General features: G+C 37.2%; 1 protein-coding gene across 5 annotated transcripts in view; it reads right to left on the reverse strand.

Moving 5' to 3' along the window:
- Positions 1-24,740, reverse strand: part of FNDC3A (fibronectin type III domain containing 3A) — a 118,302-nt gene that overhangs the window by 66,194 nt on the left and 27,368 nt on the right. For 2 of the 5 annotated variants that reach the window (XM_033052039.2, XM_033052038.1), the window contains exon 3: positions 9,838-9,913. In XM_033052039.2, coding sequence (XP_032907930.1) covers positions 9,838-9,913 — 76 coding nt within the window. Of the gene's footprint in view, positions 1-9,837; positions 9,914-15,996; positions 16,088-19,202; positions 19,445-24,740 lie in introns of those variants that run through there. The other 3 variants (XM_033052041.2, XM_033052040.2, XM_033052042.2) reach the window with 3 other exon arrangements.

Below are 24,740 nucleotides of genomic sequence, written 5' to 3' on the forward strand. Positions count from 1 at the left end.
TTAGATGTAAAACAGATTGCTGCATGTCTGCAAAAGGAAGAAGTGGAAGTTATATTACCATGATTTTAAATAAAGCTGAAGAGTGACACGATCATGTAAGTCATGCAAGCTGACAAAATCTCAGTCATTTCACAGACAGTCAAAAAAATAGAGCTATTAATTTACTATTAATAACATATGCACAGCCACATCTATCAAGCCATGTGCTGCTGATTCATCTATTACTAAAAAAAAAAAAAAAAAAAAGCAAAACGAAGAACAGAGTTAACACCTGGATTCAAATTTGTAGCATTTAGATATTACATATTACATTCTCACTGGAACAGACAACACATTATCCTTGCACAGGTGAAAATGAAGGAAAGGGAGACTAAGCTCCTGGGTGCCCAACAACTTTAGGCATCAGAGAAAGCACAGAGGAAGAGCAATTTCAGCTTGTAAGCTTGCTGGCAAGGTTGTGACAGCCTGGGCATGTATGAGGAACTGGCTTTGTTTTGAGGAATTCTGGAAAAACAATGGCCATGAGAGCTTCTCCACAACCATGAAGACTGTCTTCCTCCCCAGTACGTCTGCAACCCTTCACAACTACCAAGGGCCTGATAGTGGCAGTGGCACAAGATAAGGCAGCCATGACTACAAATGGGACAAGAGTAAACCAAAATCAATTCAAAGCTATTTCTTAGTAATAATAATTCTGTGATAGAAGTAGGAGTACAATTGTACTTCAAGAATGCAGCAATACAGGATGGAACTATAAGGAACTCCTGAGGTCTCGTCAAACAACATGCAGCATTTTCCAATAGATGACACACTAGCCTGTATTAGTATTGTACATAGTGGTGAAAGAGGATCCAGCAAAAGTCCTTTATGCACAAAGTTCCAGCCTTTCCATTTTCATGAAACCCGGGACAAAGTCCATTTAGAAACATTGAGCTTTTACAAAATAAAAGCACCATTTGTTTTTAAATAATCAGATAATGAAACAAAGGAACTTCTTCCACTCTTTAATGTTAGCAATCTTCATGAATCTTTATTATTCCAGTTAATCAGATTGCATCCAATTAAGACACAGAAAATGCTATCAGTTTAAGTTATACTAAATGTACATTAAGCGAAAATACTAAGTAAAAAGCCCATAGCTCTATTAAAAAAAAAAAAAAAATTATTCAAACTGCTTACATTGCTTACCTTAGAGAAACTTTCTATTTAGAGAAAACTACTAACTACTTCTACTTACTAGAAACCAAGAAGAGATCCTACCAATTTTTCCCCTTCTTTTCCCTCCATAAAGCAAGTAATATAGGGCTATTTCTTTCCCATCAACAGCACAGTCAGAGAAGAAATCAGATTAACTGATTGCAATGCTATGGGAATACTATAATACTGCCAGACACAAACCTGTCAAGCCTAACATGCTTCATACAACACTCATCCAACAGATTCCAGACTGAGGCAATAACAGCACCTGAATCTCAGCAGCTTGAGTTAATACTTCACAGCCTTGGGGGTTAGGCATGTCTGACTAGAGTAATAGAAACCAAGTTTTAGGGGCATTCTCCATCTGCAACTTAGGGCTGTAAATTAATTCCCAACATGCAACTCCAAGAACCAGTACCATGCTTGTAAAATGTGATGTTAGATGCTCATGGAAATAGATGAGCTCAAAGAGTTCAGGTGCTTGAGGACAGAGACATTCACTGAGGGTACAAGAGTGAATCAACACACCTAAATGAGACTTTCAGGATGCAGCCTTATTTATTTCAGTTTATAATAGGCAGGCTTTAGTTCCAAAATGGAGACATCTCATTTAGGTATCTAAAATTATATGTCTGCATGCACATTAGGACTCTAAACTCCCATTATAGCAAGTGGAGACCTAGTTGGTACGGACACTGGAGCCTGGAGAGCTGTTGAGTGCAAACTGATGTCAGCTGAAAAGCACTGAGTGTACTATACCTAGTGACTAAATCTTCACTAGTTTCAATGGGAGCTTAGATCCAAGGCCACATATAGAAACACACATTTAGACACCTAAAATTAGATGACTTCAGTATGCAGCTGAAGCACTGATATTTCAAACAAATGTCTCCAGAACCTTCCTACAGTCAGGCTGAGTTTGCAGTGTGGAGATTGCAGTGTAGTGAAAAAAAGGAATAAAGGAGAAGATTAAAGAAGGTACAAGGGAAGATTAACTGATCTGAATATACAGGAAAGTCGAACAGGAAAAGGAGAACCTGACTGAACACCTTACAATGAATATAGTACTTTAAGAACTTATATCTCAGAATGCATAAAATAAGATAGCACAAAAGTTTAAAAGTATCTATTAGAAGAATGAGAAACAACCAAGGTAAAAAAATGCTACAGACATGTTTTGTCCATATAAAGATATTGACTCTACTTAACACTTTTTAAGCAGAAATTAATGTCAGAAAACTATATTTGTCCTAAGACACACTACAATCAACATAATGAGAGATATGTATTAACGCATTCCCCTTTTTTCTTTAATTTGCTGCTGCAGAAGAGGACAAAGTCTAAAACAAGTCCAGTTTGCTTTTTAATCAAACTTTTACCAAATTCAATTTGTTCTGGGAATAGAATGTTTTAGAAGTCTAGCATTTATTACACTAACAAAGTAGGCACAACAGTAGTGCAAGCTGCTCTGGCAGAAAAACAGCATGATAAAGTAAGTTTTTCCAATAACAGCTTCTTGTGTCATCCCTGCCTGCTTCTTTAATGGCTCAATGAGACTGGGACCACAAAGACCTGGTCAGTCATCAGAATTAATGGAGGACAAGGTCAGGCAGTTCTCAGAGAAGGCTGAGGGAGCTCTGTTACGAGGTTAATTCTCATGGTCACTCTCAGAGCAGAGAGAGGCCAATCTAAAGATCAGAATTCTGGGTTGCTGCGTTTTATTCTTGTCAGGAGAACGACCTTGTTTTGCACTACTTTGCAATTTTTATTGAGTTAGCACAACAAATTTGAAAGATATTCGTGACTCTTGAAGACTGCCTCTGCCCTACTGCAAGAGGGCCTACAGAATCAAGATGTGTCTGAACCCAGCTTTAATTCAGCAGCTGTACTAGCAGCAGCAGGGCTTACAGGCAAGTTTTATCTGCCAATAGTACTTGACTTATGAACCGACTTGTGCTGTGTGTCAAAGCCAACACATGAGCATTCTACATGCACTGCAGAGAGGGCTTAAATCCATCATTATTTATTTACCTTACCAGAAGGGTATTTGCCATATCTCAATCCAATTTTTAGGCTAACCTACCAGTAAAAGGTAGAAGGGTTAAGTCTTCAGTAATATTTGCAAAGGCATTCACACACCCTGTTTATCAATCTAAGCTATAAAAATAGCAGCTCCTACTTAAAATTATTTTGGAATGAGACAGCTCCAAATCAAGCTGCTACAACCACGCTTTGTGACCACTTTCCCTCATCATCTTTTTAAAATACAAAATGGAATTATGTCTCCTCTGCAGTCATACTCCCACATAGCTGGCCACTACTAATATTATTTTTAGTTTGAGTGCAGATACATAGAAATAATAATAAAAAAAACTTTAATTTTTAAGAAAATTGTGCATATTGCAGCTCATTCCCAAACAGAGGTGCTTTAAAGCTAAGCTACTCCTATAGTCTCAGCTCTGACCCTCTGCATGGACATCCTTAACCAAGAGTTACATAGCTGCTCTGATCCCATACTTTCAGTTTATTTGTCTTAGCTTCCCTCAATGCCTTTTATAAAGGCCCTCTAAATACTTCCAGTGGAGATCCTAAAATTAACATATAGAAAATGATGGTAATCTAAGTACCCATATCCAGTTTCAGCCTTACACAGTATCTTTAGTCTTCTACATAGAAGGAATGGAGATGGCAACTGAAATCATCTACCATTTAAGGTGAGGTTGTTTTGAGGGGTGTTTTAAATTTTTTTAATGAACTGATACAAAAAACCTTACATCTGCATTTCAGAAGACTACTGTGGAGAAAAGCTACAAAGCATCATTGAAGATGAAAAGGAAAGCAAATAAACTTCCACATGTTGTCATGCAGCATTTCAGTATTTAGAAATGAGAAACAGATAAACAGAAACAAGGATGAAAAATTAGTTTCTTCTCAGGCTACAGAAAGAAAAAGAGCACCCAGAGCAGCTTCTCTGACTGGTTTCAGTAAACTGTTCTTAATGGAAGCAGGAAAACCAAAGCACTATACCTCTGTAATACACATCTGGGTTTACTTGTAAGGGGTCCATTACTCAGGCAATCAAGCTACCTAGAAGGCTACATATACTGTAGGAGAGAACTCTTGTTAATAGTATTTTATTGCTTTTGCTAGTTTGTTCCATTACTAGAGAGCTATGTATTTAAATAAACATTCTTTTATTTCTAAACTTTGCCCAGTGCTAATGTGGATACCGAGTAATTTAACAAACAAGATATGTATTTCTAGAGGTGATGTCACCCTTTAAGTCTGTAAATGCAACCACTACTGCAGGGCCAGGTATCTTTGTACATTCTAAAACCACCACAGAATGACAGCACACACTTCCTTCACTTACCACAATGGTTTAGGATTTGATAATAAGCTATGGTGGTCTTGTGAGGGAAGCATTTCCCAATGACCATTAGCAACTAACAAAGTCCCTTCTCAGGAATCTGCAGCAACTTGTACGAAATTTATGATAGGTCTTTAACCACTTCCAGTATTAATAAATTGTTTTAAAATAAGACTCAACACCAAAACACAAGATGATATTTGAACAAGATACATCCAGGGTTTTTTGCTTCAAATGTACTTAATAGCAGTTACTTTCAGATTTTAAGATGCTCAGTTTGGCTGCTCTAACAGTATCTGTAAACAATCAAAAACCATGCCAAGCCTAAAAGCAGAAGAGAGTAGTAAATAAATTAAAAGCTGCCCTGCAGAAAACTTGAGGATACTTGTGGATGAAAAATTAGACACAAGCTGGTAGTGCATACTTGCAGCCCAGACAGCCAACTGTATCCTGGACTGCATCAAAAAGCAGCATGTCCTGCAGGGTGAGGGAGGTGATACTGCCTCCCACCTGGAGTCCTGGGTTCCTCAGCACAAGGCAGACATGGACTGGAAAAGGGTCCAGAGGAGAGCCAAATGTGGTCAGAAGGTTGGAACATTTCTCCTGTGAAGACAGGCTAAGAGAGTTGGGGTTGTCTAGTCTAAAGAAGAGAAACTGCTGGAGATACCTTATTGCAGCCTTTGTTTAGATAAATGGGGTCTATAAAATAGATGAAAAAATACTTTTTACCAGGGCCTATTGTGCCAGGCCAAGAGGCAACATTTTAAACTGAAAGAGAGTAGATTTAGACAGGATATAAAAAATTTTCATGAGGCTGGTGAGGCACTGTCACAGGTTGCCCAGAGAAGTTGTGGATGTCCCATCCCTGGAAGTGTTCTAGGCCAGGCTGGATGGGGCTCTGAGAAACTTGGTTTAGTGGAACGTGTTCCTGCCCATGGCAGAGGGGTTGGAAATAGATGACCTCTGCAGGTCTCTTCCAACTGAAAACAAACCATTCTGTGATTCTGGAGCAGTTTTATTCACAAAATATTCTTGGTAATGGGCAGGTTTAGTTTTGAAAGCTCAAGCTGATTGGAGAACAAACTAAAGTTTGTGTTTTACTACTGTAGTCTCAGAATTTGCTGTATCTCCTTTTCCTCTTGACTTCCTTGAAAACACTTTTCAGAAGAATTTTATTTATTTCAAAGACAAAAAAATAGGTTAAGCTTGCTTAACTTTTATGCCAGAGCCTAACCTTAATACTGATACTTCATTTAATTTCAAAGCATGAAGCATTTATGACTCATTCTAATTTACATAAGTCTTCTTATTCTATTATGAAAATGGCAATTTCCCTTTGCAGAGACATATAGAACATGGTCTCTCTTATTGTGTCAAGTAACATTTAATAGCCTTTAGCTGTAACTTGGGACTGTTACAAAATGTCCTCAGGATGAGTCATCTTCATTCATTTATTCTGCAGTAGGAAGAATTCATGAATGAGTGATCTGCAGTAATTCACTTCTACAAAGAGAACCCATTCATACATTTCAGACCTGGTTTTCTGAATCACTATAATGTAGCTAATTATTTCATATTAACAGAAGAAAATTTTTGCTTAAGGGAAGTTTCCACAGAAGTCTGTGTACTTCTAGTATACGAGAAAACTTTCATAGATTTAAAAGACCTCTTTTGAAAATAAACATTTTGGTCTAACACATGGTTACACAGACAGATATGTTCCTATTTATCTAGCAAGAAATGCATGGTGTTTTTGTAAAGTTAGAGATTGACAAATGGTTTAAATTGAAGCTGCATCAAGGGGGAGCATGAGTTGTCACTATCAGACAAATCACTAGGCAGGCAAGGAAAATATTTCCTAATATCTGAAAATATGGCCATTGGCATACAGAAGGGCTCAATCAAAGCTGTATTTAAGTCAAAATATAGACAACAGAAATCCAACTATGATCCGAGACTGCTAACTACAGAAATATAAAGTAACCATGCTTCTTATTCTACAGAAATAAACGATAAAATACATGTTATTTTAATTAATTAAAAGGTCACCAAATAAAGGAATGGAATTCACCAAGGATAAAGAGGTCCTCAACCATCACTGGTCTTTTGTATTCCTTAAGAGATTTAAACCAGGAATTATTCTTCTAAGTCTTTTCACTCAATATTATTCACTCAATATTCCACTGCCACGGAAGAGCACCACATTAAGAAGCTGCTTCTCACTTAATGTAGTTCCAAACCAGATCACCTGTGAGAGCAGACATGTGGTAAGTCAGCACAAAGACCTGCATGTAAATGCAGCATTTTCTTCAGAAGTGTAGTTCACAGAAAACGCATTGTGTGCTTCTCCATTAATTAGTACTTTAAGTTTTCACTACTTCATTGACTCAAGGACAACTCTAAACAGTCACTTTATTCACACCTCTCCTTGCTCCTGAAGAGATACTAACTCTCATCAGAAATTTTACCCCATGTACAGTGTTGCCAAAGTAAGGACAGTTCTCTTTAATAATAGAATAGATGCCATGAATAGCATGAAGATTGACAGAGCATCTAAAAAATGTTTCCAACACACAAATATTTGACGCAAGAAAACACAATTAACATTATGGTTAGATTTATTAACAATCCACATTGACTTGTGCAGACAGCACAATCTCAAGGTGAATTGACCAGCAATAAAATGCAAGAGAGATTTAGAATTATCCAAGGAAGCGTGACTTACCGAATCATTCAAACTAATATATCCAGCTATCTGCACTGCTATCTGGGATCCATAAGCAGGTTGCTACTTCTCAACTTCCACTCTTAGTACTATATTTACATAATTCCTATTTTTTATATCATACATCACTGAAAAAACTGCATATGTGCTCTTCGTAGAGACTAAGAGTATAAAAATGGGCAAATATTTATAGGAAAACTAAGATTGAAAAAAAAAAATTATTAAGGAACATTAAATTAACTTCCCACTGATTGCATTTCCACTAAATTTCAGCCATCTTGTCTTTCTTCATGCCTTTCTAAAAATAAACATCTTTTTACTTTTATCCAAACCATTCTCATTATATATTTCTGCATCTTTAACTACGATTTCACCTAACAACTGAGTGCATAAAGTGAAGAAAAAAAACAAGGGACTGATGTGAGCTTTCTTTCTTTCTTACTTTCATGACCATGCAATAGACTCCTGCATCTGTAACCCTTTTTGCAGACTGGCAATCCATTTTGTAAACAAGTCAAGGGCAAACTATGTTTGAGCACTTGTGGCAGAACAAAAAGGACCAATGCCAAATTACTCTCTATAGTTTACACCATCTAAAATAGTTTATTTTATACATATCTCTACACAGAAAACCAAACAGTAGACAGTTCTCACAAGCTGCAACACATATAATGAAAAAGGAACAGCATCAATTACGAAAGGAATTTCCTCTTTAAAGCAGACAGACTCAACAATCCAAAAGGTACAAAGATCCATTGGCATAGCACTCAAAAACAAAGAAATGTCTCAGAAGTGGCATGAACAGGCCAGAAAAGCAACATTCAAAAGATCAGGTGTAACTCAGATTACTGAAGATTACTGAATTCACAGATATGAAAAAATCTTTACGCCCCCTATTTTACTGCTAACTATAATTCACAATTTCATCTCCAGGAAGGGGGAAGGACAAGAAGAATACCTACATGACAAGAGGTTTGAAGAAGCTGTGGTACTTGTTTGGGATGCAATTTTCCAGATTGCAGTGCCATTTTTCAGGGAGGTTGTAAAGACTGTACCTCGGCTTACACTTAGTAAGACACAGAAACAATTGTCTAATAACTTGCTCATGCTCACTTTCATATTTAAAGGATGAAGAAATCCACAGCTGAATCAAATCACAATAGCAAGCTGCCTACTCCAAAAGCAAGAGGCACCAGACAAGGATAAAAGCTGTACTATGGAAGGTTAGAACCATATCTATAAGGATATGATCTTAGTATTTTTGCAGTTCATTAAACACTTCCTGTTTTGAAGACAATCATGCCAGGAAAGTGTCAATTCATTCTCCACCAGTAAGATCATTTGGTAAACCAAAAATTACAACCAATCATGAAACACATGCCACTTTACTCAGTATTTTGTGCAGTAGAAGCAAAATATATCTTATCTGTTCTTTAACTTGAATTGAAAGACAAAAATCATTGTACTTCCCTCATGCACTGTCAAGTAATTATTACATATCATGTTTCAAATAAGCTGTATAGAATGGTGAGCTGCAATACCAACCTATTTGTGGTTCAAAGCATGCAAGAATACCATGCAATCACCACAGAGTTTTGAAATATGGTGCTAACAGACACATAAACTTTGAGAACTGTCAATATAAACTTAATTACCATCTAAGGCCTCCTTTGAATCAGTTGTTTTGAAGCCAAAGGATCTGCCTATGACACTGGAAACCAGATCTACCAGCTCTTCTCAGACTGGAGAGAAGAGGGAAAAGAGCTGGAAAATACTTGCTTCAAATTCTCAGACCAGTATCTGCTGGAGCTGGGCCAACATCCAGAAAAAAAAACCCAAAAGGTAGGATTTACCAGCCCAGATGATGACAAGCAAAAATGTGAGACAATAGCCGAATCTGTGGATACTCTCTTACAACACAGTAAAATGGTATCCTATGTAGCAGCAAAAGCTCATTTCTCACAGTAACCTTCTAGATATGCTTAACTGATAGCTATTCATTTGAAACAGAAAACAACATCCAAACTGACCATTGCATAAGGGGATGCTATGCTTAGATGAAACATTTGCATTTTGAAGCTGCACTTGCTAGAACTCAAAAATAATATAAATTGACCCCTAGAGATAATGAGAAATAAGGTGGGATAACTGACAGGGAAACAATGTCCACATGATAGCAAAGAATAAAACAAACTAAACTCAAGCCATATTAACAATTGTAGCTTTTAATTTGAGGCCTGTGAAATAAATGAGCTTAGTCAAAAGTTGCTACAACAGCTTTTCCATATTTGCTTTACAATTTGAAAATGTTCCTCCCTTCTCCTCCCCAAAAAATTTAATTTTACCTAATACAACATAAGAAAAAGTACTTGGTTCATGGCAGCAAAATCTAATCCCAATGATCCTTAGCACATAATCTTTTAGGTCTTTAAACAGATCTTGCATTTAAGATAAATTCTGTAATTCTTTTACTTTCACCACAAATTCCCTTTTATTAATTCTGATTCAGACTCAGAAAATATTAAAATAAATTTATCATCTTTACCTGTAATGCACTGAAACTGTCCATCTTCTCTTCTTATTGTAAATGCTTCCCCTGGATTAACTTGCACAAGAATAACCTTAAAAATAAAAGAGTGTTTACAACCATTACACATGAACATGTTACAGAAGTCTGGTATGTGCAAAAAAAGAGTTTTACTGGGAAAAAAACAACCTATTTTTCTGGTTAGTAAATACATTGTTTTTCACTTCATACTTCTTGCTGTCTTCATCCCACAGAGAAAGAGATAAGAGCAAGAACAAGCACAGATATTTTTAAACAAACATTTTTCAAAGAATGAGAATAACAACTAAGTACAACAGTACCTGCACAAATTTTATTTTCTCAACTGCTCGGTATAATTAAAAAGCTATTTGTACAGCTTAAATTATTTCAACAAATTGCATTAACTTCAACATTAATCAAATCATTACGTAAACTTTCAGAAGGAAGCCTAGAATTGCCAGTGTTTGACATCAACCACTTGATAAACAGTTTTCAACACAAGGAAAATAGTGTGTCATGTCCGTCTTTACATGACCCAAGCATATTTGCACATTCATTAATGATAAAAATATTAGAAGTCATGATAAAATAAGTGCACCAGATGCCCAGCATGAAATAATATGTATAATTTTATTTGTGGAAAGCTGGTTATCCTAATTTTGTAAACCCAAGCAATGCAGAAATTATAGCAAAGCACACAGCAGCCAAAATAAACAGAGAAAGTTTGTATCAAAGCAGAAAGCCGGTTACCATTTTAGATTTCTGTATTTTTATTTGAAACCTGCCCTTCTGTGAGGAAAAGAAGTTTGCAAACATGAAAAACCCAGCTAAAATTATGAACAAATGAGAAAAAAAACCTGAAAAAAAGTAGAAGAGCAGGTGCATTTTATAATTTCTTTTCTGGACAGAACTTTCTTCAGTCTGCTTGCACACATCTAAATAGAGTCTCTATGTCTTCCTCCCTCTACAAATCAGAAGGAAAGAAATATTTATAAACACAACTCTTGTGCATTATGGCCAAAAATTTACTTTGTTAAATTGCTAAAAGAAAATAAAATCTTTCATTTTTACAAAAACAATCAACTAACCAAAGTCCCCAGAACTAGAAACCTGAGTGTTACTCATTGTAGGAATACCAGAGAGAAAGGAAAGGATAAGAAAATGGCAGAAATCATATGAATTCATCCCTTTCTGGTGGAACAATTTCATGAACTAAAGATGGCAAGTTCTAACTTCCAACACTAACATATTGGTAAGATATGATAGACATTCACACTTTCAAGCTTGGGCTATGTGATTAGCTCAGGTTTGAGCAAGCACTTGAAAAATACCACCTTGTTTCCTGTGATTTTTCTAGAAACTTTAGGTTGTTTGAGCAAAAAAAATAACTGTAGCAATATTTAGATTTTGGCAAGTCAATAAATCTTCCAGATCTTCTGAAGTGTGGCTTAATGTAAAATTCACTAGTCAGCATTCAGAATATCATCTAAACATAAAATACAATCTAAACAAGATGATTTTAGTAATGAATTTCAAAGAAGACTTAAAGGTCTTCTAAAAATATTGTATTGCTAGAGTTTATTTTAAAGTATTTGAAGGTAGCATTTTAACAACTGGCTATCATCACCTTCAGAATGTGATGAAGGAGAGAAATATGAATAGATGAATTCTTACAATTTCTTTTTTGGACTTCCCAAGCAGGTATAACTTTTTGAAGACATATTTCATTGATAGACTCTTCCCCCTGCTACAACTGAAAATTTTAGCTTGAAGTTTAGACTGGAATACAAGTACCTAAAAACTTCATGGTACATGAGAATGTCTCTCCATCTGTTATGTGTGGGCCGGATAGCTACATTTGGCCATCTCTTTTGGCTGATTTAGGTGCCAAAACTCCTGGGAGGAGCCATTCTGGCTACAGCTGACATGTCAATCTGTACCATTCCCAGTTCAGTATTCTTGGTCACCATCATACGAACTGTGAGAAGCAGAAAAGCTTTAGGGTGATGGTTGGCCCTTGACTCCTGCTTTTAAAGTAACAGAAAATTTGGGTTGACTGGTATTCCCAGTTGTGTCTATTTATTCTGTGCAAGTGCCTGAGGTTCATAATCTGGGTTAAAAGGTGTCTTGGAAACCTGCTGGCTTTCCTCCCCCCACAGACCTCTTGCTGCAGGCCATCCAAACCTGAAGATCCAGCTGGCAGAGTGGATTTGAGCATGGGAATGCACACACTGGCCCAACTGCAGCAAGTGGGCCCTGTGCCTCCTAGTTTTGTGTTGAATCAGCTTCTCCCTCGTGAGCACTTTTGCTGCTCACTTCACAGCTGCTATGAGAAGCTAAAGGCTCAGCACGGCGGCCATGGTGGAACAGTGAGACAGGCACTGTTCAGCAGCAGCAACAGGTCAAATGATGGAGTCCAGCACCATTCTGACACTCAGGATGCCATCAGATTTTCACATCTCTGAGATATCTGACTGCTAATCCAAAGGGTGGGGAGACTCACCAATTTATGCAGTTTAATTAGATCTCAATTCCCAGAAACAGGAAATAGAGTGTCCAATTGGAAATGGACAATTAGCCTACTTGATGCCTGACCGTATTTCATTGACTCCCATTTCCAGCCTTGCTTTTACGTAGTGCATTCACATTTTTATTTTACAACTATTACAAGGTCAGCTGCATATGCTGCCAAGTGTGCCAAAAGACTCTGAGTAAGGGTTGAAGAAATTTCAAAAGTTTCAAGAACTGCTGGCTTCAACAGTCTTTGTGTTGGGGCACTGTATGACCAAAAGTGGTTTCTGGAACAACCTTATCACAGCTGAATCCCGTGGAGTGATCACAGCTTTGAGAAGGGCATTTCTGACACTCTGCACCTCAGTAGATAAGATTTTAAATAAGAAAAATTAAAGCTATGCATGGAGAGAGATTGGTACCTTTCTGGTTGGAAGAGATAGTACAAAAGACTGACAGTCACTCACAGGAATTCCCCCTTATCTAATGAAAGTCTGCAGCACATAGTCAAGAATGCAAGAAAATTTCTCTAAAGCAAAACATAACATGGATTTTACACAGCATCATGTCCTAGGTACAAAAAAACAACTATGGGTTGCTTATTTATAGCTCTTTCATCTCATTCAAGGAGCCTTTGTGCAGGCTTGCACACCCCATCAGCCAACTTCTTACTTCATGCACCCTGACATCAGTACTTCTGAAACCAGGGCCTGAGTCTTTCACACTGAATATTCTAGATCTTGACCTCCTTCCTCTTCTAAGCAAAACATTAAAATTACTTTGAGCTAAGAGAAAAGCTTTGGAAAAATCTGACGGTTCAGCCTCTCCTCCTGTGCTTCAGTCTTCTTGTGACCAATTCTGTTGCTTTACTCACAGGACCTAAAGTTCTGCTACCCAAAGGCTGACATGCGTTCTGTTCTTCGCCTGCTCCTCTAAGATAACTATGATACTCAGAAAAAGACCTCATTTTGCATTGTGATCTGTTAGTCTCAATGGGAGGCACCTTTATCATGGGCACTTTTTTCCTCTTACTAGATCAACAAAACACTAATTGAAAACTTCACAATCTTAACAGAATTATGTGAACTTAGGATACTGAAGCCTTGATACAAGTTCTAGAATCATACAAGTACTGTTAAAGCACAACCAACTATAATGGAACCTAATAAAATTTAAAAGTGTAATTTCTGAATCCTATCAGAATTTTGACTCAATGTATTTTTGTCTCAAAACATGTTAAGGCATTGCCATTAAGAAATAGGTGTATTAGGTCAACTAGTTCTATGTCATTTCCACTGTGATTATAAATTGTTTCCTTTAAACAGCTGTTTAATGAACAACTGTTCATTAAACAGTCATGGTCCACATGACCTCAATACAGTTCCTGATGAAAAACAATACAAAATCTCTTTCCAGAGATTAGCATACAAGTTGACAAGAGTGCAGATACGCCCTTACATTAAAAGCAGTTCTTGTATAAATAAAAAAGTGGCCACCGAATGGCTGAATTTTGAAATACTTGAAACATCAGTTGTCAAAAAAACCCATGTCAGTTTTAGACATGAAATCTCACACTTTTCAACGGTACTTTATTCATTCTATATAGGCTACTTTAGAAGATAAATCCGAACCAAATGAGCAACATACTAAGCTTTGTAGTAGTTTAATTTAATTGCCCAGATTGGCAAAGACGACACAAAAAGTCTTCTAACAAAACTAATAATGCCATGTAGTAGAAAGCTCAGTGTGTATTTCCTGAAACTGCTGCTTGAACTCAGGCAGAAGCTGAAGCCAAGCAGGAACATAGGAAATGGCCTGATGGTCTGGGTCAGCAGCCCATCTAGACAAGCACTTTGATTCTAATATACTAATTGAGATGCTGTTTAAGGAGAGGAGGTGAGCCAGGCCACTTTCTGCAGTCCATCTCTTACTGTCCATACGTTTGCCTAAACTCTTTTGAGTTCACTTACAATTATACAATTTGATTTGCCTCCACAACCTCTGATGGCAGTAAGCTCCTGAAATTTTTTTAGACATTTTAAAACCACTTCCTACTAATTAAATGTTCCCTAGCTTCTCTGCTAAGGGATTTGCTGAAAACAGTTCTGAATAAGTTTCATCCACCTCATTCAATATTTTTCAAGTCTTGACAATTCCCACCTTCTTGCACCCAGTCTGCAAACAGAGGGGGTTTAATATTACTGATCTCTCCTGGAAGAACTGCTACATTGCCTTGACCACATCAGTGATTCCCAAAGCCACATCTACATTAGCTAAGTAAGCAGTCCTTGGGAACATTCCCAGGTGCTGGAACAGCCACCTGCAAAAACAAATATGCTATAGCAGTCCTGAGCATAACACAGTTCCATACTGAAACTGAAAACTCTTCCCGAAATCACTCTTATCAGGCAGTTTGCAAGAAAAGATTTATTAAAACTGACTTGTTTCATGACACTTAGTCTCAGCCTCCAAGAATATTTGAAGCACATTTAAATTACTAATAGATAAACAATTACTGACAGTATCCTGAAGAAGCACTACAATATTTTGCACTTTTGAAGGACTAAATAAGGGACACACTCTTGAGTGGTTTTGAAAATCTATTCTTTACCTTAAATCACAATTTGAACTGGTCAGATGTGGTAAATATATTTTCAGAATACAACAACTCTTATATAAAACTATTCTATACTAATTCTCTCTCCAAAGAATTACAAACTGAATATAATTTTATTGCAACTCATGTTGTATAATCCCATCCTACAGAGATGTGTAACACTGACTTGCACATACTACCATTAACAGACACAATAAATTTTAAATTATTGTATCTTAAAATCTCATATAGGATTTATTACTACATCAGTGTGAGCAGGATAGAAAGTATTTAGTTCTTTCACCTAAAGAATCAATGGAAGTACAAATGTTCAAAGAGGAGAATGTTCAGTGTTACTTATTTTTATTCAGTAAAACTCTTCATTATCTGCAAGAAAAAAAACAGGATGTTTCTGCAGACTGAACCAGGAAAGGAGTTTAATGTTTTTTTTCAAATCTTCAGCTTGTTTCTAACATGAAATAAATGAATTTGATAAAAATGGCTGGAGTCATAAAGAAACGCCTGTGAGAATGCAAGTAACAAAAGGTGGAAGGGAAAGCTTTGCAAGGCAGAGCTGCAGCTACCTTGGCTCAGCAGGCTGCTCCAAAGAAAGGAAAAACTTAAGGCCAAATGTTAACACTTATCTCCATAAAGGTCTACAAGTAATTTTTATCAGCAAGAAGCAGAGGCTGCAGAAGCCAAAATAAGATCCTCAGAGGTATTTCACTCGGCCAATACGGTCATGGCAGTGTCTTTCAAAAGCAAAACAGCAACAATGCAAAATACAGCTGATTTGTATCTTACTAATCTTTGTCATTATGTATACAGAATACTTTCATAAGCAACCTAAGATTTTGCTTGTGCCAGCTGAATACACAGTTAACTTATTTTTTCATTGGAGTACAGTGAGGGCAGAATGGAATTCAAAATACAGAATTAGTCAATCTTGTCTTGGATATATTTGTTTGCACACTAATTAAGGCCAAAAAGCCCATTATCTCCACTGAAATAACAATTAAAACCAACCCTTTATTCTGTAAGATACGCACTTCTACAAGCTTCTCTACTTGAACGTCCATCCTCCTAACAGAAGTAGTGATGTACCAGGAGACTGACAGGTTTCAAAATAATTTCAGCTACCTGACAGAAAAGAAAGGCAGCATTAGATTTGTGGCACTGTCGTGAATGTGTATGTACATTGTAACATGAAGGAAAAAGCTTCCCTGGTACTTTCAGTGGAAAAAAGTGGCAAACCATAAATAGCCATGCACAATTAATAACTTGTCTCCATCAGGTTAGTAAGAAAAATGGAAACATAAACCCACAGACATCATTGTGAAATACTAATATCAAAATTGGATTAATCCTGAAAAGGACCCTAGATGAGGTGAAAGACTTGCAGAGCAAGAAAACAAAAACAGATTAGGACTAATCCCTAAGCATTAACAACTTCACTGTTCTAAGGCAACATCTTTACATAGTAGAAACTGTAAATACAATTAAAAGTCCAAATTATTTCTGCCCCCACGGAGGGAAAAAACCAAAACAAATGATAAGTAAATCATGAAATAAATCAAAGAGCTCTAAAAGCTAACTTCAAAAGATCTCACAGTAAGTTTGATGCATTTCTCTTTTGCTCACCATTATACATGTGCAAAAGCAGGTCTCAAAATTTAAAAGGCTAAATAGCAAAACTTCCTCCCCAAATAAACACACACCATACAGCCAGTCAAAAACTAGTATCTCAAAATTATTTTGTTATTTCTATCAATTACATACATGTAGTGGACCTGAAAGACAAAGGAGATTTTATTTGATTAAAAACCTACATATTCAAAATATTAATAATACTCTCAATCTATTGTTTAGGTTCTAAAAATTTAAATTCAGTCCAAAGTAAAAAAAAAAACATAAAACCCCCCCACCAAAATAAAAAAAAACTGCACAACAAAACAACTCCACACCCAAACAACAAATGATGGTGATTGGAATTATACTAGATACCCTTTCACACAGGCACGACACAAAACAAATCCAGAGTTAAGACATTTGTTAACCTTCTCCTTCACACTGCTCCATAAAGTTATGGGGTTCTTCCTATTTGGACAATTTTTCAGATCAGATTTGAATAAGGTTTATGGAAGAGAGTTTAACCTACCCTTAGCACATCATAATGATCTTAAATACTACACATTTTAGAGCCACTGTTCAAGCAATACCTGTATTTCTAACAAGACAGGACTGACTGAAACAGTTTCTGATTCTTCTAAGCCAGCACAAACATCAAGAGAATCAAGTCAGATACAACAAAACTTTGTTTACAAGTTTGGCATTTACAGCTGAATTTTCAAATCTTTTCTAGCATGTAACAAACTGTGTTGTCCAAATAGATGCTTTTATACCTAAAAGCTCCTCTTTCTGTAGAAGAAGTTATTAGCTACTGAATGCAAAACATCATTTAAAATTTTAACTTTCCTAATACTCACAAGTTTATTCCAAAACAGCTAAGTGTTAGCTGAAAAACTGAAACTATAATTTTAGAGTTACTGGGACATGAGAGAAAGATTTTTGATTTGCAATAAAGAAAAATAAATCATCAAGCCTGTTCTGCCTCCAGAACATCTTGGCTCTCAAACCCATCCTTCGGTATCAAGGACTATCAGCCTCCTGAAGGGGAAAAGAAAAAGGTTAAATTTTTTAATCCTGACTGAGACTAAAGAAACCAAAATACACTGAACATTTGTGTCATGTGTGAAGTTGTGGGATAAGCCCACATGAGAACTAGGTTAGCACTGTCTACAGCCACAAAGACAAGAAAACCAAAGGAACCAGACTGAATTTCAGTGTAAAGGGACATTTTGAATCCTTCTCTCTCCTCAGCCACTCACCACCTCACTCTGAAGGGGAAAGAAACTGAAAGGGTTACTTTGTACCTTCCTCTAAAAGTAGTTAGTTACGCTTTCTGAATTTACATATTTCTCCAGAATGAGTGAAATCTGGGACAAATTTTTCCGACCAAGCTAAAAGCCTCTGAACATATATAACTAGAATGCTAATAGATCCACCAATAAATACATCATAACAAACAAACAGAGCAATCGTTTAGCAACAAAGCCAATTCCTAGCCTGGGACACATTAAAATACCAAAAATGCGGGGAAGTAAGACGTGAAGGAGAAAGTGAAGGGGGGAGGGAAGTGAGGACATGGCACAATCATTTTAGTCATTGCTAATATAAAATATATAACATGAAGAAATAAGAGTATATTACATTACCAACTGTGGTTAAAGCACACTTAAATGTAACTATATAGTAAGAGCCTGTTCCTGTACAACAAGGAAGATTACAAGTTGGAATAAAAGAATATTACTAAAAAGCAAAGTTCTATTTTTCCCTCATTCTGGAGTTGTTTTGGGGAATGTGTGTGCTTTTTGGGGTTGTAGGGAGTTTTGGGGTTTTTTTTCCTACAAAAAAACTTCCTAAAAAGCAAGAGGGTAAAGTGTTCCAAAATGTTTGCTAGGACCTTTAAAACCACAATTTAAAGATAATAGAATCACAAACCATTTCTACACTAGCAGAAACAATACTATTTTCTGAAATGTTTTACTAGGAAAGAGAAGAATGTTTCAGGAGTAGTTTCTTTTGTTTTGTTTACTATTAATCTTAAAACATCTGTATTTAGCATTATATGGTTATAGGTGCTGAGTCAGTAGTAGAAGATTGGCAGCAATCACAAAAAACGGAAAGACTTCACCAAAATCATACTTCTAAATGCACTGCTAATACAAATCAACATAAAAAAAAAAGACAGCAGTGGTTTGTCTAAAAATACTGCAACTGAAATCAGCTCAGCAGTACTCATGAGAAGATTTTTACCCAAATGGACAAAGGTAGATTAATTTTCGAATATTTTTCAAATTTAGGAAAACATCGTAGCTAATACTCTGGTCATTCTGACCTCAAAAAATTTTAAAATACTGAACCTGTTAAGAGGGTGATACAGTGAAGCTCTTTGTAAGATGTACACCGTATCTTTAACAGTCGGTCTGCAACAAGATTATAAAAGGGTGTATTTCTAGAAAAGGGTGGATATAATACAACACAACTTCCAGGCAGAGCCACATTTATGCTCTGTCATTAGGGCACATATTCAGAACGACTACATTTTTCTCCACTAATAGTTCCAATCAAAATGTTAATTAGTGACATGCTTTATCTCATAAACCATTTCAAAAGCCTTAGTACTTTGACTTACTGTTGCTCGCATCCTTTTATTTCTCTCATTCAACTGGTGCTAGCACAGTGACAAAGGATGAAGGAAGATTCAACAGGCACCACTCCGGCTGCTCCAATCTGTTCCATTCACTTAATACTGAGGTAATCTTCGGTGATGTGTTGAACACTGCCCCCCCTCCTGCTCACAGGGCACCTGAACCTGAACGCCACGCAGGAGAGCCCCCCTTTGCCTCCCTCTATAGCTGTGCATCCACGAAGCATGTGGAGGCAGGACGTGAAAGGTAGGATCAATTAACAATATAGTCAGCAATACCTACCTCAAGCCTTCCTTCCTATCAAATTAGCCAACGTACAGTGAGCTTCCTGCTGTATATGAATGTATCATGTCACCATAGCAACTAAATCAACAAATAGCTGCTGCAGCATCTGCTTCTGGATCATCTAACGTCAGTCAACAGAAGGTTTGGGTTTAAGAGAACAAAGCTTCCAAATATATGCCATTTTATAACTGTGTTTTTAATTTAGCCTCCTGATTCCCAGATAGCATATACTAACTCAGAATGAGCCAACTTCTGACTTCATAATCTGCAATACAGTTTATGACTTCATTTCTCAAGTAAGCTAGAAAGAAGGGAGGAAAAAAATACTTTGTAAAACAATAAAAAGAAACAGCAAAGAAATAATCAACTGGATTCTAATGCACTCTCTCAAACACTGTGCTACTTTATACCATGCATCACTAAGACACATGAAAAGAAAGAAGTATGTTTCTGAACTTTGCTTTATAATTTACATATGTCTGCCCTAAATACTATAGACAGAAATACCTTTTACTAAATATTAATATTAAAGACATTTCAAATAGCTGAAAAAGATGGTTTCCCTCTATTAGTCTCCACTTCAGAGCTAAACTGAAAACATCCAGTATCGTTTTCTGGCAACCTCACATCTGTGGTTTTTAATCCAAACAACAGCAGGGGATCACCGGCACACCCTCACCTGAAGACAGTTACACAGGGCAAAACACACATCCCTCTCTTCTTGTGAGAAATTATTTCAAATACCACTTATGCACCAGTGGTTTAAGTCCTAACCCATAGGCAGACAAGATATAGAAAACTGCTTTGAAATTGTCTTGGTATTTGGAATGCAAAAACATGAGATTATAGATTAAATGTCGTCTAAGGTATAAAAAATTCTAACATTAGTAACATCTAATGTCTTCAAAAGTAACAAATAAGTGTACAAAGACACAGACATTTTTATGTAAAAGGACTCAAAGCTACAGCTTACTTACACTAAAAAAGTAACTTTCTTTTAATTCAAGTCATATTCCTAACATTTGATCAGCATGAAATTATTTACCAAGTAAAAGTTTTCTAGGCTAAAAGTATTGGTTATTCATATCCAGTGTCATTTTATTATAAAAATACCTACTTTCAGTTTTTAAAGCAGATGTTTTTCCACCCATCTTTTGTTACAAATCTTTTGCTACAAGGAAAATCATCACATCTATGTTGGCTCCACATGGTAGAGGTATGGTCCAGTGAGCAAGGAAAACTAAATGCAGACTCAAGATGCTAACACTGCTGTGGCTCCCATACCGACTCACTGTGATCTGTTTGTCATCTCACCTATGCCAAAGCTGCCACTTGTAGGGCTAGTCCAACAGTATTTGTAAGTTCCTACATGCTACTGGATCAAAGAATACTGCAAGACTTGAGCGTTGTTATTCATTAGTAGCACAGAAACTGCCAGATGGAATCACATCTGTGGTCGAGCTAAGGTGATGTCAGTTACAAACACAGCACAAGTTGTTTTTCCATTGACTGTATGCTCAAAATCTGCTCCTTATATCATAACAAAGCTAATGAGGCTATGAACTACTCTTTTCCATAATCAATCCCACTATCACTAAAAAACCTATTAAATGGAAAAATGTAAAAGATCTATGTAAGGTGTTAGAGGGTATATGATTATTATATTAGGAACACCTGCCATCAGTAATAAAAGCTAAATTAAAACAGTACCTTAAATTGTTTTAAATTGCCAAAGGCTTATGAATTTCATGGTCATGAAGCATTACTTCCAAGTACTTATTTCTTAAAGTCATTATTCAAAAGATCTGTCTCCCATCTTCATTTAAACTTCATAAAAGCTTCCTCTCTCCACATGTACATTGGCTACTAACCAATAAAGAGTTTTGAAAACTTTACATTAAGCTTTGTACTACACCAATTCATAGCAAACTCAGCACACAACATTTCTGTGTTATCTACAAGGAAATGTTAAAATTTTCTTTTTTTTCCCCCTAAATTATCTTCTGGTTTTAGTATCAATGAAAAACAAAACCAGGCTTCTCACCATTATTTACTGAAGCGTCCTGTAGACTTTGATCTTTGTCCAAGTCACATGATGCAACACTCTTAAACACCACTTTCCACTGTATTTATTTGAGCAAATTCCAGTTTATAGGTTTCCCATGAATACACAATTGTCTACCCTAGCATCTGCTAATACTGACTATAAGGATCTAACTACTCTAGATACGGAGTTTAAAACTTTCTTCATGAAGCATAGTAAAGATATGAGTATTAAAGGGCATTCGCAAATCTTGGGTTTCAGGACCAGGAAGGAAATCTATACGGAATTAATTATTACATAATATGTTGCAATTTATGTACATGCTTGGGATTTTGAAAAAACCAAATAGAATCCAAACTATTTCAGCTTACATAGACAGCAGTTGCATGTTTGGGAAAAGTGAGTGAAAGAAGCCATCTTTTCAGTGACATGCTTCTAAGGTCTGTATTCTCAGAGAACAGACCAAGCAACTCTGAATAATTTTTCTAAAGGGCAGCTGATGGATAATAAAATTAGTAAACAGTTAAACTTTAACCATTGCTACAAAATACTGTCAGCCACTGACCATAACACTGGATTGTGCTAAGATAACAGAATATCCCTAGAAGCAACTGGAAACAAGGAGATTGGAAAGATGGTGAGATGTTCATTGGCACTAGCATTCAAAAACTAGACCTCAATAAACTTTCATAGCTTTTTGTAGAAAGGCAGACTGGAAAGATCCAAGAATTGGTGATTTTTTTTTTCCTAGAAAACAAATTTATTTATGAAAGTTTTTAAATTCTTACTGTACTTGTGTTTCTCCCCTTTCTTTTCACAGGGAAGATGAACAGTTGAAAAGGCTGACCACTGAGAAGGGCAGGCAAAGATGATTTCTAGCCTTGTTCTGTAAAAACACTAAGTTTTTTGAGAAGAGCCAGTAAAAGATAAATGTAAAATTCTGCATTGAATGTCAATGATAAATGTTCAAGACTTGTTAGTGTCCACATATAACAGTGCCAATCAGTCTACATTCCACAAGTGTATGTCTCATTCATCAGTGTTAAGAAATAATTACGATTTTGATCTACTTGCTTCTTCTTTGTCTCTTCTCTTTTGCATTCTCAGTTCTCATAGTTTGCCTTATATTTGCCTCATTTCCAGCAAACCCAATCTGTCTCATTAGCATTGACACAGTCTGTGGTTAGCGGATAGTGCACAGAAAATTTGCTACTTAAAATAATACCACTATTATATCTTTAAATCAGCAAAAGTATAAACATAAGAATAACAGCAGTGTCTCAAGGAATCCGGATAATGCAACAGACAAACATTTGGGCTTCAAAGTTTTAAGCTAATCCATGTTTACAGGAAATTAGAAGGAAGCAGTGTTAGGGGCAGTCACTGAACTCTGGAACTTTCTGAAGCATCTGGTCATGGCCAATGGTTAGACACATGAACCTCTAAAAATAAAAACTGTACTATTGCAATCAGATCATTCTCATTTCATTATTTGTTGTTTGAAGTCCCTAGGAATTCAGTTTCACAATGCTAAGCGAAAGTGGATGACATACAGAGCTCACACTGCACAGCAAATGGATAGCAAGGGCTAAGGTTGCAGCTAATACTTCACAGGGACTAGTCCCCTCAGCAGGCATCTTCCCTGATCAATCTGCCTATTTGCAACAGTCCAAATGTATCATGGACTAGAAGAGAATTTTATATTTCCTAACATTGCTTCTGACAGCTGAGATTCCTGTTTGCTGATATAGCAAGTTAAAAGCCCATAATATTTAAGACTGACGGATGTGTTTAACTCTTTTACCCTAAATACAGTATAAAAGGAAGTGCCAAAGGAAGAACAGTGTTTTCTAGTTATTAAAAAGAGCATTTAATTTAAAAAAAATCAGATATTAAGGATTTCTATATAATTTCTAAAGTAGCCCTTTTTACCCTGAAAAAGTACCTTATATACCCAGTTTTGTGTAAATATAGGCAACACTGTATGTCAAAACACTGTGACAATACAAACTTGAGCTGGAAGAGAAATTAGAAGATACATCTCAATTAGATCAGACTGGAAAGACTTAGTCAGTAGTGGACAAGGGCTTGGTGGGAGAAATCTCTATAACACCAATCCTTTCCCATGTATTTAATCCTCTACTTCAAAAAGAGAGGGAGAAAAAAATAAAGCCAACTGCTGTTTTTTGCTATAATGTGTAAACTATAGTCTGAGTTGGTTTCTAGAGAATGTCATTCTGGTTGCTCTACAAAGTGTATAATTCTGTAACATGCAGAGGGCTCATGGACTTTACCCAGTTATGGCAAAGTCTCAATCTCTAGGGAGTAGAATGACAGACTACAGTAATTTCACAAATACAAGCCGCATGGAGTATAAGCTGCACTTCTGGTGCGTCGACAACGTTGATGTCCTTGTCAATAAAAAAGCCGCACCCGAATATTAGCCGCACTTTCGTTCGTAGCGAGGATCTGTGTGCAACTTTCACAGATTTGCCAATTAGTAACAGGATTGCGGCATAGTGGGGTTTACTGGCTCGGGGCGGGGCCAGGCAGGCTCGGCCCACTCATGGTTGCCGACAGGGCCAGGTGGCCCAGCTCAGCGCTACGGCTTGGCAGGGCTGCTTGGGGCCAGCCGGGCGGTGCTGCCGCTGCCAGGCTCGCTCGCCCCCCTCCCCCGTCTACACCGCCGCCACTGCGTTTGCTCGCCCTGGCCGGCACTGCAGGCCCCCGCGCTGCCAGGCTCCCCCACGCTGCTGGCCCCAGTTCTGCTGGGCTCCCTTGCACTGCTGGTCCCGGTTCTGCTGGGCTTCCCTGCACTGCTAGCCCCGGTTCTGCTGGGCTTCCCTGTGTTGCCGGGCTCCCCCGCGCTGCTGGCTTGGGCTCTGTTGCCTCCCCCGCCCCACGCTGCTGGCTCGGGCTCTGCCACCCGCCCCCCGCGCCACTGGCCCTGCCTCTGCCAGGCTTTCCCACCTCTGCCGGGGCTGGCCGGGCTCCAGTTTGGCTTGGGGCTGCCGTGGGCTCTCACTTCCGTGTTGGCAGCTTTTAGAATATTGTTAATATATTAGCTGCCCTGGAGTACTAGCCGCACTTCCGGGTTTCCACCAAAATTTTGGTGAAAATGGTGCGGCTTGTATTCGCAAAATTACTGTACTTTAGTTGGAAGTGACCTATGATGATCATCTAGTCCAACTGC

Source organism: Catharus ustulatus, chromosome 2 (assembly GCF_009819885.2).
Source record: "Catharus ustulatus isolate bCatUst1 chromosome 2, bCatUst1.pri.v2, whole genome shotgun sequence".
NCBI classification, from domain to species: domain Eukaryota; kingdom Metazoa; phylum Chordata; class Aves; order Passeriformes; family Turdidae; genus Catharus; species Catharus ustulatus.